Here is a 16,648-nt window from a genome sequence, read left to right on the forward strand (position 1 = left end):
ACCACGTGACCCCAGTCCACTCTGAAAATGACAACTTGTCTGCTCTGAGGCTGGGACTTAGGCCCCGTCCACACGGAGACGCGTTTAGCTGTATACGCATACATTTTGTATCGTATAGGCGTTTCGTCCAGACGGATCCGGCGTTTTGGGAGAGTGAAAACGGTATTTTTTGAAACTGGGTCCCAGAGTGGATAAATCTGAAAATGCCACCCTTGCGTGTTCGTGTGGACAGCGATTCCATATATTTTCTGAAATGATGACGTCATCAGCCCACATCTCGCCCCTAGTCAGACACCGCTACGTCACGTAACAGCAACAAAAACATGAACAAACACTGAGCGATTGTCTTTTTATTAAATAACATTAACACAGATTAATAAATGTATTGTTCCATGTTCATTTGTATACCGAGCGCAAGGTTTTTGCGCATAGTCCAAGTCTTATTCTCCATTTTTAGTGTATCTCTGTGGCAGAATTACAGTGCCACATGCTGGTCTGGCATGTATACTACATCGAACGCAGATATTTCTTGAGACCAGGGGAAAAAAAAGATCGGATAGGGAAAGCTCTGGCTTCGTGTGGACGTAGCCTAATAGTGTTCTGTGCTGGTCTGTGCAGCCAAAGACAGAACAGTTAGCATGTTTTGCTCAAACTTTCACCATGGCATTAGAACTAATACACCGTTGTCGCTTGCGAAATCAAAATGATGGTGCCATGGGTGGAAACTTACAGATTAAGGGGCGGTAATATTATAATGAGATCCCTTTGCGTTGTCGCTTGCAAAATCAAAATGACGGCACCGTGGGTGTAAACTTACAGATTATGGGGTGGTAATATTATAATGAGATCCCTTTGCCACGTCACCAAGGGAGTGAAATCAGACGCGCTCGTTTTTCAGACGCTTGCAGTGAAAGGCTTTACCAAAACAAAGTTACTGGGTTAATCTTTTTCACGTTTCCTTGGTTGGTAGATGCACCGGGGACCTGATTATAGCACTTAAAACCTGGAAAATTCAGATTTTCATGATATGTCACCTTTAACTAATTATAGTAAGATCAAACCAAACATTTTCAAGTAACAGTAAAGAAACAAAACAAAAATGGCATGCGGGCAGGGAAATAAATTTGTGTCCAGATTAATCTGTCATTGTTTTGTTGCTGATGTCATGAAATATAACGTGACAACTAAAATTTGCTTACCTAATAAAAAGTTGATGGTAATCCACGCTGACATGCCTGTGTAAATACAAATGTGCATTAATTTTTAGTACAAGAATTCTGCATACCACCATTGAGTCATATCATTGAGAAGTCAAATTTTCCTTGAACTTTTTAGATAAAAGATTTTAATGTAACCGTACATTTCTGCCATATGGACATCAACTTGAGATAGTCACCACTGATAAGCTATTACTAAATATAATGTAGAAACTTTAATTTTCTTTAAAGCTGCTTTGCAGTGATTTGCATTGTGAAAAGCGCTACACAAATAAACTTGAATTGAATTTAATTACTATAAAAAAAATACTAGCTTCATGGTACAAAATGTCATCCCAGCCCAAAAAGAACATCTACTGAAGCTAAGCTGCAAAAAAAAAAAAAATTTTTTTAAATCTTGTTTTGAACTTTTGAAATGTTTTCATGTCGGTGAAATGTCCCAACCTCAGAAACTAGCAGCAGACATTTTTTATTTAACAAGATTTTTCAACATTTCAGTCTGACCGTAAGAGTTTGTGTAGCACATTTCTGCACACATCTTTCTGAATCTTTGAGACTCCGCTTTGCAAAGAGGTTGTCATTTAAGGATGGGGACAATTTTCATAAATATCCTGAAGGCACAGCAGCTTAAAAAAACTGACTTTAATTTTAAGGACCAGAAACCAACTTTATGACAAACATTATCAGTGTGCCTTTAGGTATAAAAAACAAAGAAAAAGATCATCATATGAGACCTTTAAAGTATAACAACTCAAAGCTACACTACCATTCCAAAGTTTGGGAAGGTAAGATTTTTTGTATGTTTTTGAAAGAGCCTCTTATGCTCACCTAGGGTGCAATTTATTTCAAAACACTGTAAAATTGCTGTGATGAGCAGCCATTTTACTCCAGTCTTTAGTGTCACATGATCCTTCAGAAATCATAATGATTTGCTGCTAAAGAAACATTTCTTATTATTAGCAATGTTGAAAACAGTTGTGCTGCCAAATATTTTAGTGGAAACCATGATACACATTTTTTCAGTATTCTTTGATGAATAAAAGCATTTATTTGAAATAGAAACCTTTCATAACATTATGTCTTCTCTATCGCTTTTGATTAACACAATGCATTCTCACTGAATAAAAATCTGTCCAAAATGTTTGAACCGTAGTGTACAACATATGCTGGTGAATTTAAAGAGTTTAGCATTAACATAAAGTCAAGGTCCAGCCAAATCGCAAAGACTCTCTGAGTGAGTGCATCATCAGATCTTTATACTAAAACTCAATGTTTGTTTTGAATGTAGGTTGCATCTTAACAAAGTAAGGGGCTTTAGCCCACAGAAATAACCAAACTCACTTAGTGTCTATAAACTCCATCCCTGCCGTCTCCCTCACATATACCACTTACGCACAGCATTAACAATAAGTCTGTATGATTTGCTGTGATGGACTAATCTGGTTGGGTAAACTTGTGCGTTCAGGAGAGTTCAGACTCGCACTGATAATGAGACTCAGATTATCCAGTTATGGAACTGCAGAGTTTAAGCATTAATTTTACAACAAAATCTCAAATATCCCATTAAGCAAAAAGAACTTGTATATCAACAAAAAAGTAGTATCAACTTGGCTTTTGCTAAACACTAGAATTTACTGCATAGCAAATTAATGGGTGCTAATCTGTTTGCAGAGATTATAGTGCACACGGGACATTATCCCCTGGGCTTATTATTACTTGTGTGAACTATTTTAAAGGATTGGATTAAAGTCCCATATATGCATTATCTATCGTAATATACACACAGCTCAAGCTATTACTGAAGAAAATTTCAATTTACAACTTATATCTTTCTGACCAGAGGCTTTTGACGAGCTAGAGATGTACAGTAACATCTGCTGGTTTCACATTCATGGCAGACAAACTTCTGCATGGATCACAGCACAGGAAAACACTGCAACATTACAATCATCTACTTGAATGGAAACCCTAAAGTACCCCTACTTTTCATTTTTTGTTTTTTAGGAATTTTACCATCTTTAGTAACAATGGTATTTTGGTGGGAAATATATTTACCGCAGTGTTATTTCAGTATTATTCATATTAAAGTATTTAATAACATTCTGAATTAGCTTTTATTTTCATATTTTCAGTTTTCAATTTGAGTTTATTTTAAGTTTTAGTTATTTTGTTATGTACTTTTGTCTTTTTTTTTGGCCGATATATTAATGTTACAAACATATATCATTAAGGTTGTTTAGTCTTTATTTTCAAATTAGACTTAAAATGAAAGTGAAAAATATTTTTAAATTAATTATTCAAATAATCGGACTGTCAAAATACAGTAATCAAAAGCTCTGTTGTTAAATGCATTACATGCTAAAAAGTTACCATGGAAGTCTGTAACCTACAGCAGATACGGTAGGTTACACAATGCTTAAAAGTTGCATTACAATCTATTACAATTTCAAAATAAGTACTCTTTTTATTACGAACCTGACATTATTAACTTACAGTATGGCAAAGAAGTAATTGACACAGTACCTTCATCTGTGCCATCCATGATTGACACACTGTCTGGTCTATACAGGAACAAGGATTCGCTAAACACCTCCCTCACCTGCAGCAAAGAGATTTTAGATTTAACATGGCATGACATGTTACAGATACTGAAAACTGTGACATAATTAGGAAATACTAAGAGGACAGGCTAAACATGAAATGCCTGAAGACATAGCTCTCATCTCCATAAAATTTAACACACTTCTATAATCCTTACTGAATAAAAAAATAAATAAAACAATAGATTTTACTCCACCCTTGACAAATTACTGTTGCTTTGGAACTGTGCATCACAGTATTTCTAATGTTACTGTGTCATTTAACACCTCCCAAAATTGTGTTGTAGTATTTGTAGTATTAAAACTATACAGTGAATGTTCACTTGGCGACTGATGGTTCTCTGACCTTGTCCAGCAGGATTGTGGCCTTCTCACCAGGCAGCAGTCTGAGCCCTGCCGTGGCTCTGAGCATGAGCGGGGAAGAACTCCATAATGTCTCAGGAACAGTGTCTTTAGCAACATTTAACAGTTCCAACAGTCCTTCCTTACTCTGTAAAACAACATTACTGTAATCATTAAACTGCAGACAAAAAAAAGATACTATCGCAACCCTGAGGCATTTGTGATGGGTTTACAATTATAAAACTTGAACACAATTTACTGGTTACCTTTTCTGGGTCATCAGCGTATGCAGACAGTCCAGGTTTTATAGCTCTAAATGTCTCATGGGCTAATTTAGGAGCTTCTGTTAACACACAAAGATTTTAAAAACAAACTGTTTACACTTCTGTAGTGTATATATAAAAAGATATTCATAAACGTACTGTATATGTGTAACATTAACTGCAGTAGTAGGGTTCCACATGGCTTGTTATCATATCAACCTTTGCATAATAAAGAACAAACAAATGTTTCAGCCTCTGATAAAAATCCAACCATACTCTCCAATGTGACCTTTGACCCATGAGGCTTAGCTAGGATGTGAACAGGCATGAGTGTGCATGAGAGAGTGTGCCTAATAGCATAGACTACTTGCTGTCCATTATAATATGACAATCATAGGTTTAACAATAAAGGCTAAAGCAGCACTTAACTGATTTAGCTCTGAATTGGGATGCGATAACTAAGCCATTAGACGATCAGTGCTGTGCTAGGCAGTAAACCTAATATCTGTGGATAATGCCCACAGAGTCAATATATACATGGTTTTTACTATAGTAACACTATGGTATTCGGCAGTCAGGTAACTTAATAAATAATTAGGTGAGTAAGCATTATGGTATTTCTATGACAGCCACAACTGTCGAAATACGTTTTGGCTACTAGATTTCAAATGCCACAGTTTGTTTTATATAAATAGTTAAATTGATCTTACCAGCCAATACAAAAATTAACCACCATAACAATAATTTCCTCCAAAATACCATAGCTATATTTATTGATACTACTATAAAATCATCATCAGTTAATTTTTTCAATGAATTTTACCATTTACCAATGACTTTAGTAACTATGTATTTTGGTGGGAAATATATTTAGTGCTATTTTATTATTATTTATAAACTATTATAGTATTTTTGTGCCTTTACTCTTTTTATTATTATTTTTAACATTTCAATTTAGCTTTATTTTTTATTTCAGTTTTAGTAATTGTACTTTTTTATCTAACATTTACATTTTATTTTAATTCAGCTTTGTATAAATTAACAAAAACATTTTTTTAAAGTTTTAGTTAATAATAGTAACACTGCTACTGTTATCCATATTTAAAGTTACCAGACTACATTTTCAGAAGAAAATTCTATAGTAATTGTTATGAAAAAGCTTTTGTTATGTGGAACAGGCCGAAAATTTGGCAGTGTTTCTCTAAGTGGACTGAAATGGACAAGTGGACTCAAATACCTCTTAAATTTTAACATACCATTTGGCTCGATCTGAAATTTGAAGATGTGAATCCGGGTTCCAGTGCTTCCAGCATCAAACATAATACCATACTGGAAATTTTCACTGACCACCTGAGCTGAGGTCGGCTGTTCATGGGTGTCCATCCTATGCTGGGGCAGCTGGTCAGATACTGGTGGTTTGGAGTCATCATAATAGTGTTTGACGTAGGTGAGGTAGACCACCAGGCAGCCCACAAACATAAAGACGAAAGCTAGCTTTGGGAACCTCATAATGGCAGCCAGAGGTACATGATGTGGAGTCAACTTCCAAATGCAGCAGGCTTCTCAGCTCTCTCCACTACCTCCAGAACCAAAAAAAACAATGAGTTTTTATTTGCTATAAGACAAACAAGTATGAAATATCACTCACCCAGCTGACTTACAACTAACAAACAATTACATGTAGACATATTTATATACCGGTTATAACTCAATACATGAAAAATTCAAATATAACAAATATAACTCATATTCTGCCACAACTATGATATGTCATCTTCATCACACAAATTGTAAATAATTGTTTTGGGATATGTAGAAAGTTTCATTATTTTTAACCCGTTCCTACTAGTACCTAGCAACACCTGAAAAACAAACAGCTGCTCTATTTAATGTATGCGTTATATGAAAAATACGGTTAATTTGTCAGCAGATTTTCTGACTGTGACGAGAGTTCAATAGATAAGAGTTATGTAAGTTATACATATAAGCGAATTCTTGATTTGCCAATATTTATAATGAATATTTGACACATTAATTTAGTATCTGTCTATGTTTACCCAGGTTATTGGGCGATATAGGCACACACACTGTACAAGAAAATACCAGAGATGCCCCTAAACAGATATGGTGAGCATATTAATCCAAAATATCAACTTTATACTTTACCTTTACTTTATTAAATTTAAATTTTGTCTCATTTCTCAAGAATAGTGTGAGAGTGGATATCAATCTCAGTATTATGAGTCAACAATGTAGTAAATATATTTAAGACCGTTATACCTAGCTCTCTGTAGCAAGATCATACTCCTTCGAGTGCAAGTCGTGTTTTCGGTGTCGATGAATACCCATGATGAGATTTTGATATTCCTTTTGAAAGATTATTAAAACTCTTCTTGTCTCGTTTTGATTACGTCAGTAACGTCCAGCGTGGAGATGACGTGAAGCGAATACACACTACACAGGCGCGCCCTCGCACACCCGGCAGTGTAACTGGCAGCAATGTCATTTGAGCGATATGTGTTTGAAAAGACAATACAAATTACTCATATAATTTTGTTACGTTCAACTATTTTCGGTAGACAGACTCATAATTGTAGTTTATGATAAATCGGCTTAAATGCTTTTGTTAGTTTGCTGTTTTATAGCTATATTAATGAAGACACGCCAAAAACTAACATGATTAATGCTATTAATAAATTTTTTAAGTTTAGATTATAAAATAATTCGTTCACTGATACTTTTCCCCTTTATTATTCCCATTTGACTCCCTTCGTTTTGGTTGAGAAAAGTAATTCACTAAAATTAAATCCCAAGGAAAGTAGCCTAATTGACTCTGAATTGCAGTACACCAAAAAATTCCACTCACATATAATTGTTTTGCTTATAATTTGAATCTGCGGATTCATTTTATTTGAGAAGATTTCATCTGAATCCAGTTAAGACGTAGCCCATAAAAGCATTTGGTCACTTAAGTCACAAAATTTATGAATTTCACTGCGTTAGAAAACAAAATATAAAAGCAGTGGAATTAGTCTGAATATGTTTGTCTTAGTTTTGAGCAGTACACCTATTGTTTTTATGATTTACAACCGCACGATCTTCTATTTATGAAATGTTTCAAAAAAATGTGCTTGTTATAGCAACAGGTTCTGCACAAATGCTTTAAAGTTGCCATTTTCAAGCCCCATTTCCATTATTTAATGCTTCCCTCTTAACCTCCTGAGACCCAGAGAGCCAATTATACTTTCATAGTGCTGTTTTCAATATGGCACCAGCTGGTCTCTCCACCATGGCCCTATGAGTTTTGTTAAAGTTTACCAGGCTGTGGCAGCTACATGACCTGTGGCGCATCTCCATTCATTACCTTAATTAACCATCATTAGGCCTGCTATATGGGCCAATCTGTGGTTCCCTCCTACACTTTCTCATGCAACATGATGTGACGCCCCCATCTGAGCGCGAATTTCAGCCAATGAGTGACCCATAATGAGGGGGATGCAGATGGTTTTGATGATATTCATTTGACGCTTCCTATTGAGTGTGTCTGCGAGCACAGTGCAAGCTTGAAAGGACCATATGCTCTCATTTTACGTGCATGTATGTGTGTGAGCGCATCTATCTAGGACACAAGGTCCTACAGGGGTGAGGGGCAATGGCCCGCCTAATATAAGACCGTTCTCACTTATCAAAAATCAGTGTGGGCGGACTACTTTGAGGGGGAAGGGGACGATGGCCATCCCTCCAAACTGTTGCACTCTGACCGCCCCCCCTCAAAGAGCAATGCATACATGACTTCCCCCATTATATCTTAAGCATTACAGACGTACCTCAACAGTTGCAGCAGAAAGCACGACGCCTCCTGCTTGCCCCCCTCAGCACTGAATAAATGACCTGATCTCTGTCTTTTTACTCACCAATAATGGGCTGAGTGGCAGTTTGCATACTGCATGTGGATTCTAAAGAACTGAGAGAGAGAGAGAAAAAGGGACGGAAGATCAACAAACAGTGGTGCAAGTATTAGTGATAAAAGGTGTTTTCACAAAACTTCTGCTGTTCATCTTCTTAATTTAGCTGAAGAGCCGATGTACATGTTCTCCACCACAAGTCTTTTCGGGTAATTTCTCTTCTAATAACTGTGTTTGTTTGAACTCTTCAATATAGCATCAGAGTTTTGGAATTGAACACATGTATAAACATACAGTTTTTACAAACAAAAAAACTGTAAAAAACAACAGAAAAATGTAAACATGTTTACTAAACAACCTGTAAATTTTACATTTTAAAACTGAATAAATAAATAAATAAATAAATAAACTAGTAAATCTGCAGCAGATCCATTGGGAAATTTTCATTTTTGGGTGAGCTATTCCTTTAAATAGAAAGCTATATGAAGGATTAAAGCTCATCACAAGCCACAAGCTGAGGTGAAACATACACAAAACACCATGGTAACACACATGACACTGAAATAAAGCAATACACATTAAAGAGTTAAAACCCTAATGTACATAACTAATAACAAAATCTATTAAGAAACAATTATTGAAACAAAATAGCATCAAATGTGAGCTGCCACGCATGCAGAGAACAATGTCAGTTTACATTTTTCCAGTGTAAATTATAAGATGACTTGTTCATTTTCACTTCCATAAATTGTACATTTAACATGTAAGGTTACATCTATTACAGTATTACATATATAAGGAAAATTACCATTAACCAATGGATAGGTTTTTACTGTTTTTACAGCATTTTTTATAATCTTTCACAATTAAAATGATTTTTTTTTTTACAGTGCATGTAAGCTCTTAATAGCTTTTAGCAATTCCATGTTTAATGGTCCCTTAATCTCCCCTTCACATTTTAACAATTATGATTAAACCATTAGTTATGTGGTCTGCATAACCATTTAAAGCAAATTCATAGCAATTACATCACATTATTAAGAGCCACGCTCTATGCAGGGTTCCTCAAATCTAGCCTTGGAGGGCCAGAGTTTAGCTCCAACCCTGATCAAACTCACCTACCTGTGATTTTCTAATGATCCTGAAGACATTGATTAGCTTGCTCAGGTGTGTTTGATTAGGGTTAGAGCTAAACTCTGCAGGAAAGTGGATCTCGTGGGCCAGATTTGAGGATCCCTGCTCTATAGTAAGACCACTAATCCAGTCACTTGGACTCAGCTGACGTAAAATGGGTGGAAATACACAGACAATCACTGATATACCCCAAACACCCTGCCCTATAACCTGCCTTGTATTTTTTAAAACAAGTGCCAATCTAAATTTGTAAAATAAATTTAAATCATATTTGAATTGATTTCCTTATATGTGCATGTTGCATATTTAAATAGCAAATTTGAATATTTATCCTATGCAAATTTATTTTTCTCTTAATTCAGTGGCATTCAAAACACGTACATAAATCTGCTATTTACACACAAGTCTTTTAAATGGATTTCTTTATTACAGACTGTTCTGTTTTGTAATAGCATAGATTACTTTTTTCAGGTCTAATGTAAACACAAAAAATAAGAAATCTAAGATCTTCCTAGAATGAAACAATAATTTAATCTTGCTCTGTTAATCTGAAAATACAAGACCCCAGAGCATGCAAAATAACATTAGATCTACTGTAACGGAATTAGTTATTGTTCCTTATTATCAGAGTGGTTTTTTTCAAGCACCATTGCAGGAAATTCCCTGAAAATCCTATTGAACACACATTTTAATTTCATTTTTGTATTTTAATCGTGTTGAAGGCAGCGTAAATAATCCAATGGGATTAGGTCATGTTTTTTTTTTTTTTTTTGTCTTTTCAAATACTTTCATTTTGGGCTCTTAAGAAACCATCTATCACTGTTGTAACAGAATGAGCAGAGACTATTGACGCAAAAGCAATTACAACTACAAATTTAACTGTACCACCACATACTGAACAGAAACAAACCTCCTTGTATGGTCACATTTAATCATACTGTATATATGTCTTGCGTGGACTACATATATACAATAATTTGAGGATAAATTGAAGACATTTCTCGCTGTCCAGATGTTCTTGTAATCCAACTGAAGATTTAAGAGATGTAATAGAAGTCATCGATTAACAATTATTCTAATATACTTATTGTGAATAAAATAGATGTTTTTAAAAATGCTGAGAGATTTTTAACTAGAACCCATTCTGAAAGCAAGGTTTTAGCCACCATTACTTACATAAAAAGGTTGATGTAACCTTATATGAGATAATTCGGGCTCCTTTAATTATTAATTATGAACTAAGAGTCAAATAAGACTTGCAACATTCAAAAATTATCTTCATTGCAACAAAATATCCCACAGAATAATAAGGTGAACTAGTTAATTAATTGTTCATGACTATCAAAAACCACACATTTATCCAACCTTACTTTTCGTACGCTTCAGCTTGAAAAAACAATCTTAAAAGCTTCATAAAGATGCATTAACTTCTGAAAGAGTTCCTGAAAGTTGCATGTTGGTAAAACTTCAGAAAAGTAAACTAAAAAACTATCAACGAATTATTTTTGAAATGTACCATGATATGGTTTTTGAGAAAAAAAGATCCATTTGTCCTCAGTGAAGGTAACAGCCCTGAGATTTCCCATGATGCTCTGCTGCACGTTAAAACCTCATCCAGAGTCTCATTTGTTATGGATGGCATTAGCCTGTTCAAATCCAATTCTCATCCACCAACATACTACCTTTTATAGACGGAATATAAAAAGATAAAGGAGCTAATGCCTTTTTTGATTCATTATATAATGTTTTTCTGAGAGCAGACATGGGAAATTATAATAATAATAATGGAATAATTTAAATAAATTTACTTTAGTTAATGTGCTCTGCGTGGGCTGGCTAATCTGAAGGAAATGTTCCGTAAATCACAAAAACAGGGAGAATCCCAACTAAAAGCAAATCCTCTCGGACTCTCTCACCATCACTTTACTTAGGGTTAGACTAGAGCAGAAATAAATAAATAAGTCAAATAAAATAATGCACATTATCTGTCCTATACTACCAAAACGCCTAAACACAGAGATGTGCGTGAAGATTAGCATGTGATAATGCTGAGGAAACCCACATGAAGAATAGACTTAATAAAGTCACCGCTAACCTCTGCACATTATGCGCAATAGATCTTATAATGCAGCTCACACTAACCAACCAATAACTAGGATCAAACAATAACAGTATTCTTATGTATTTGCAATTGAGTTACAGTTTAATTTATGATTAAATATGAATTTGATAAATTGCAATAAATCAGAAATTCATTTATCATGGGTTTTCCATAATGAATCAATATTTTACACACCCAGTTTGTTAAACCCTTCTGCCATTAAAAATTATGGTAATATCCCTCATTTCTTTTGAGTCAGCATGTATAAACTGCACATACTGTATAGGCACTTTAATAGCAATTCTAATTTTTGGATTTTCATTCTAAAAATACGTAGAAATAAATGGAGCTGCTAAAATATCATGGTCTTTTAAATAGCAGTGCATCAGCGCATAACACTCATTTCAGGGACAATCTGGTATTTATAAAACAGATTCAATGGACTGTCCACTTTAACATATCTGCCTTACAACAAGAAAGAAAAGAATGTTTTGGTATTAGCAAGAGATTTGATGGTATGTCCACACTTTAACGTCTCCTTTACCTACCAATTTCATGCTTTACAACAAGAAAAAACAATGCTTTGGTATTAGCAATAACAATTATGAGGATTAGCTGTTCTTTGTTCTAAAATGAAAGGACAGTCAGTGATAAAGAGGATGATTACTGTCACTGTGTAAAATCCCCTTCGCATGCATCAGGAAGCCAGCCGGCAGAGCAAAGATCAGCGCTAAAGCAGCAATCATATGATCTCAATTTTAATCAGAAGTATAACAAAAACATATTTTTGCTTTATCATTGTAAAGAGCCCTTAACATAAGCCTGTCACTGTGTTACAGTGTTTATTCAATATTAAAAAGCGACAGGAGAGGAGCTTTTACTAGAAAAGCTGTTCCAATCATGTTTTGAGAGAAATAGCATTCAGAGCTTGTTAAAGACATTGTACAGTTCAGCTGACATTTACAGCAGTCGAACTTTTTTTTTGTGCTCATTTTCCCCAAATCTTTTGAAATAAATTTAACTGCCATTCAAAGTCAGTAAATTATAAATTATATCAAACAGCTCAAGTAGTACTCAAGCTCTAAATCTTACAGCCCTCTCCCAAAGTCTTCATTCTTTTGTTCAGCTGGCTTTGCCACCCTGTTGACGGAGCTCCGAACAGGAACTGTTTAATATCCGGATAATCTGGTCATTTCATTGTTTTGTCCTAACAGGGCATTATTACAGTAATGAGAGCGAAATCAAATCACTTAATGCGTTATGTAGTGGGACAGGCTCTCAGCAAGCCTGCCAAATCACTCTTCACATTTGCTTTTAATTTAAGCAATCCAGTAGAAGACTCATTAGTGGGTGAGAAGATTAACTCATAGAGATGTCTGCCTCCTGATGTCTTTCCTTTGACAATTTAATCCGTGTTAACTTGGATTTCTGGCCTGCAATGAGATAAGCCATATAACTAAGTGATATTCCATCAATAAGATACTCTTTATCATCGTCATGAAATTATATTTAAATATTGCTGACATTTCTAATGTGTGCCGCCGTGATAGAATCTGCTGAAGTACAGGCCTTTAGTCTATCAAATGATAATGCTTGTTTAATATGTTTAACTGTACAAAAATATCAAAAATGATTTCAATAGTGACTTCAGATTCAAGCATTCTTTTGAACAAAATGGATATACATTATAGATCACTGATGCATTCTTGTACTTTAAATTATTAGAGCAAGATACAAGCACACATTTCAAGAAAAATGTTTCACAAAATTAAGTTATTAACAATGCATAGATATTAATACAATGCAATACTTTATGGTACTATTGTAGCCTTCAAAAGTTTGGGGTCTGTAAGATTTTTTTTCTCTTAAGTCTCTTATGCTCACCAAAATAAAACTACTGTGAAATATTATTACAATTTAAAATAACCATTCTATTTAAATACACCTTAAAATCAAATAAAAAAATTTAAAATGTGATGGCCAATCTTTCAGCAGTCTGAAGTCTTCAGAAATCATATTTATATGCTGATTTGGTCCTCAAGAAACATTTGTTATTATCAATTTTTAAAACAGTTGTGCCGCTTAATATTTTTGTGGAAACTGTGAAACATTTTTCTCATTATTCTTTGATGAACAGAAAGTTTGATTACTAAAAAACAGCATTTTTTTAGTTACAATGTTACTTTCACTTAGGATCAATTTAATGCACCCTTCCTAAAAAAAAAAATACTTTTAACTGTAGTATGTCATAAAAATCACTGTACCCAGTGTGAGTATTTCAGTTTCTCCTGTTGTGAAGCCATATCTTCCACGGCCCATGTCATATTAGCAAAATTATAACCACAACAGAATGTCCTTCAAGAAAAAAAAAAAATCATAAATTGCCTGATCACCATCTCTCTATCCTGGCAGCTGCAGAAGACGCCGGCTGCCTGTCATCGAGCATATGTGCAAAATTAGCCACAGAGTGCCTGTCTTGCTCCAGGGAGGGAGACAGACGGGTCTCTAACGCTGCCATATCTGCATGCCCTACTGCATCCTCATGCCAACCCTGCAGACCGCACTATAGACATGCGTCTTCACCAGTGCCACAACTAGTGCTGCCTCCCTGGAAACATGAGGAGGAACCAGATTTATTCTCCAAACAGTCTTCTGATTCTTCTTAATATTTTGAGCTGTGGAAAAATAGCGCGTTGACACCCGATTAATTCTAAAGGTTTTGCCCGTATAGCCTATTTTTTTGCGTTTAACGCGATTAACAAGTTTTACATTAAATAAATTTTATTCTGCTTCATGTAAACGCTGGTTGGCGGAACTCTATCGATGTTTTTGGGTTCATAACGTTCACTGTAGTGACATATAAACATAACGCACCATATATAAACAACAGCGATTTCGGTCAGTGATTGCGTTACGGATGAAGGACATCTTAGCGGTAATAAAATACTTTTCAGTTTTTAAGAGACGAATAAAATTCCCCACAGAAGCACATTCTTTACGATTAACTCTGAGAATTGTGATTAATCGTGATTAAATATTTTAATTGACTGACATATTTGTGACATATATATATATATATATATATATATTGCTTAATCATATATTTAGCCTACATATATAATCAGATTTTAGTTTTTAATTTTCAATAATCATTTCCAATGATTAAGACCCCACTGGGTATAGAGCGATATTTCCTAATTGTCGTGTTTTCTCCCAGTTTAATAAATCATTCTTTTCTGCAGAGTTCATTTGACCTTAATTTTGCTATAATTGAACCTTTGTTTATATGTGACCACACAAGTTTAACCCTTTATTATACAAATTAGTTAAAAAATACAAACAAACAAACAAATAAATAAATAAATGTGGTTTGAAGTGTAAAGAATAAGCAGTGTCTTAAGTTTCACTTAAAGTTGTGTTTGTTTACCACATACTGAACTTTTGATCTCAAATGAGAGGACAGGATAATTCATTTGTCATCTGTGAATCAATGTTTGCATTTTTTTAAACCGATTTTCTTCTTATTTTCCTTTTCCTCCTTTTTTTCAATCTGTTCTTAGCCTCATTTGGCCTAATCCTGCTGCCGCAGAGGGTGGATGGTGGTTGGTGGTAAAGCAGGGTGAGAGGGACTCAAAGGACCATGAGGACAGGCACTCTCCCTTGCTTATGGTGGATTATGAGTAATGGCACTTAGCTGAGAAAATGAGCTGAATGTATAGTATGCCCTCATACATATGGGTTGTGGTTGGTTTAAATGCAAGAATTCACTTGCAACACACCTATTTATTTTTTTCTGTGTATTTTACGCAAAATGGTCAGATGTTAGTTTAATGCCGTATTTACTATTCAGATTTTTTTTTTTTTAAACTGTCATCACTCCAAGCCTCTTCCTTTTATATTCATTGTTAATTTCCATATAATATATCCATTGTTTTTCATATATTTGTTCTTAAAAGGCACCTTAAGTGAATTTTGAGGCTCTTAATCCAAAGGCAATAGTAGTTATCTTGTCATTCTTGAAGAAAATATGCTTTTATATATTTTTTAATATAGTCTTTAGGGCTTACAGTATGAGGATGAGGCGGATGGGATGGCCTTGGGGAAATGGAAGCCTGTGCACTCATGGAGCTCCACTTCTGCATCCCTGTGACAGATTGGAGCCAGATTGGGAGATGTTCTGACAAGGGCTAGGAACTTGCAAGGCTGTCCCACTCCTCAAGGTTAGTTATTGAATGTTACACATGACATCTGCCACTCAGCACCAAACGCCACAGGGTTTAGGGCACTTCATCAAGCGCCATGTTTCCCTAATTAATGGAGTTAATGTGTATTTTCTTTTAATTCCATAAGATTTATTGTATCTTGCAACCCTCAGACAGGTGATTTTATATAATTATTTAGAAAATATATTATCTCTTTATATAAATATAAATGTGAAAATATATTTCTTAACCCTCCACATGAGAATTAAATACTTACATTGTGACCTAACCGTTAAAGACAGTTTTCTTTCTGTCATTAACATGGTGGATGTTGAATTATAATGTTGAACTATAATCATCGTTGTGAGAAAAGATACTTGGAATTTGGAAATATAAATTGGTAATCTATGTGCAAGATTGCTCTTTCCTTTCCCCTCCACCCAGATATGAACCATATGCCTCATAACATATGTGATTATTTTTAAGATGGACATAAAAAAGGTCAATAGTCTCTCCACTTTTAATAATCCCTTCGTCCGATTTAATATTGCAACTATTATTCAAATCAAAGGCAGATTTTGTGTTCATTGTTCTTTTATAATACTCTTATGATTTCTCCCTATCACTTTCAGAAAAGTCCTCTGCCAGTTAAAGCTAAACCCCTCCTCTCCTTCCATTGAGGACAGGGGGTGCATTGGGTCGAATTAATTTCAGCATTTCCAAATTTCTAATATGGCGAAAGTGTACACGTGTTATTTCAATCTACATCTGTTTCTACATCTTTAGTTCATCTGATCTTGTGTTGCAAAATTTAAAGCCACACCAATACTTTGTTCGCTTCCAGTTTGTGCCTCTAAAATATGAGGTTACTGTGACCCATGAGA

The 16,648-nt window shown here is 34.8% G+C and overlaps 1 protein-coding gene and 1 long non-coding RNA gene across 9 annotated transcripts in view; one reads left to right on the forward strand and one right to left on the reverse strand.

The window, feature by feature from the left end:
- Positions 1-9,423, reverse strand: part of LOC107733529 (ectonucleoside triphosphate diphosphohydrolase 6-like) — a 16,960-nt gene extending 7,537 nt beyond the window's left edge. For 2 of the 8 annotated variants that reach the window (XM_016545195.1, XM_016545187.1), the window contains exons 1-6: positions 6,703-6,886; positions 5,679-6,002; positions 4,426-4,502; positions 4,164-4,307; positions 3,741-3,816; positions 1,200-1,235 (exon numbers count right to left, since the gene is read on the reverse strand). In XM_016545195.1, the coding sequence (XP_016400681.1) occupies positions 1,200-1,235; positions 3,741-3,816; positions 4,164-4,307; positions 4,426-4,502; positions 5,679-5,931 (586 nt within the window). In that variant the 5' untranslated portion in view covers positions 5,932-6,002; positions 6,703-6,886. The other 6 variants (XM_016545191.1, XM_016545190.1, XM_016545189.1 and 3 more) reach the window with 6 other exon arrangements.
- Positions 9,424-14,247: 4,824 nt separating this feature from the next.
- On the forward strand, positions 14,248-15,690 carry LOC107733534 (uncharacterized). Its single transcript, XR_001638999.1, has 3 exons — positions 14,248-14,497; positions 15,123-15,242; positions 15,616-15,690. It is a non-coding gene; the product is annotated as an uncharacterized LOC107733534 (long non-coding RNA).
- The last annotated feature ends 958 nt before the right edge of the window (positions 15,691-16,648 follow it).

Source organism: Sinocyclocheilus rhinocerous, unplaced genomic scaffold (assembly GCF_001515625.1).
Source record: "Sinocyclocheilus rhinocerous isolate Xijiao unplaced genomic scaffold, SAMN03320098_v1.1 scaffold2715, whole genome shotgun sequence".
NCBI classification, from domain to species: Eukaryota; Metazoa; Chordata; class Actinopteri; order Cypriniformes; family Cyprinidae; genus Sinocyclocheilus; species Sinocyclocheilus rhinocerous.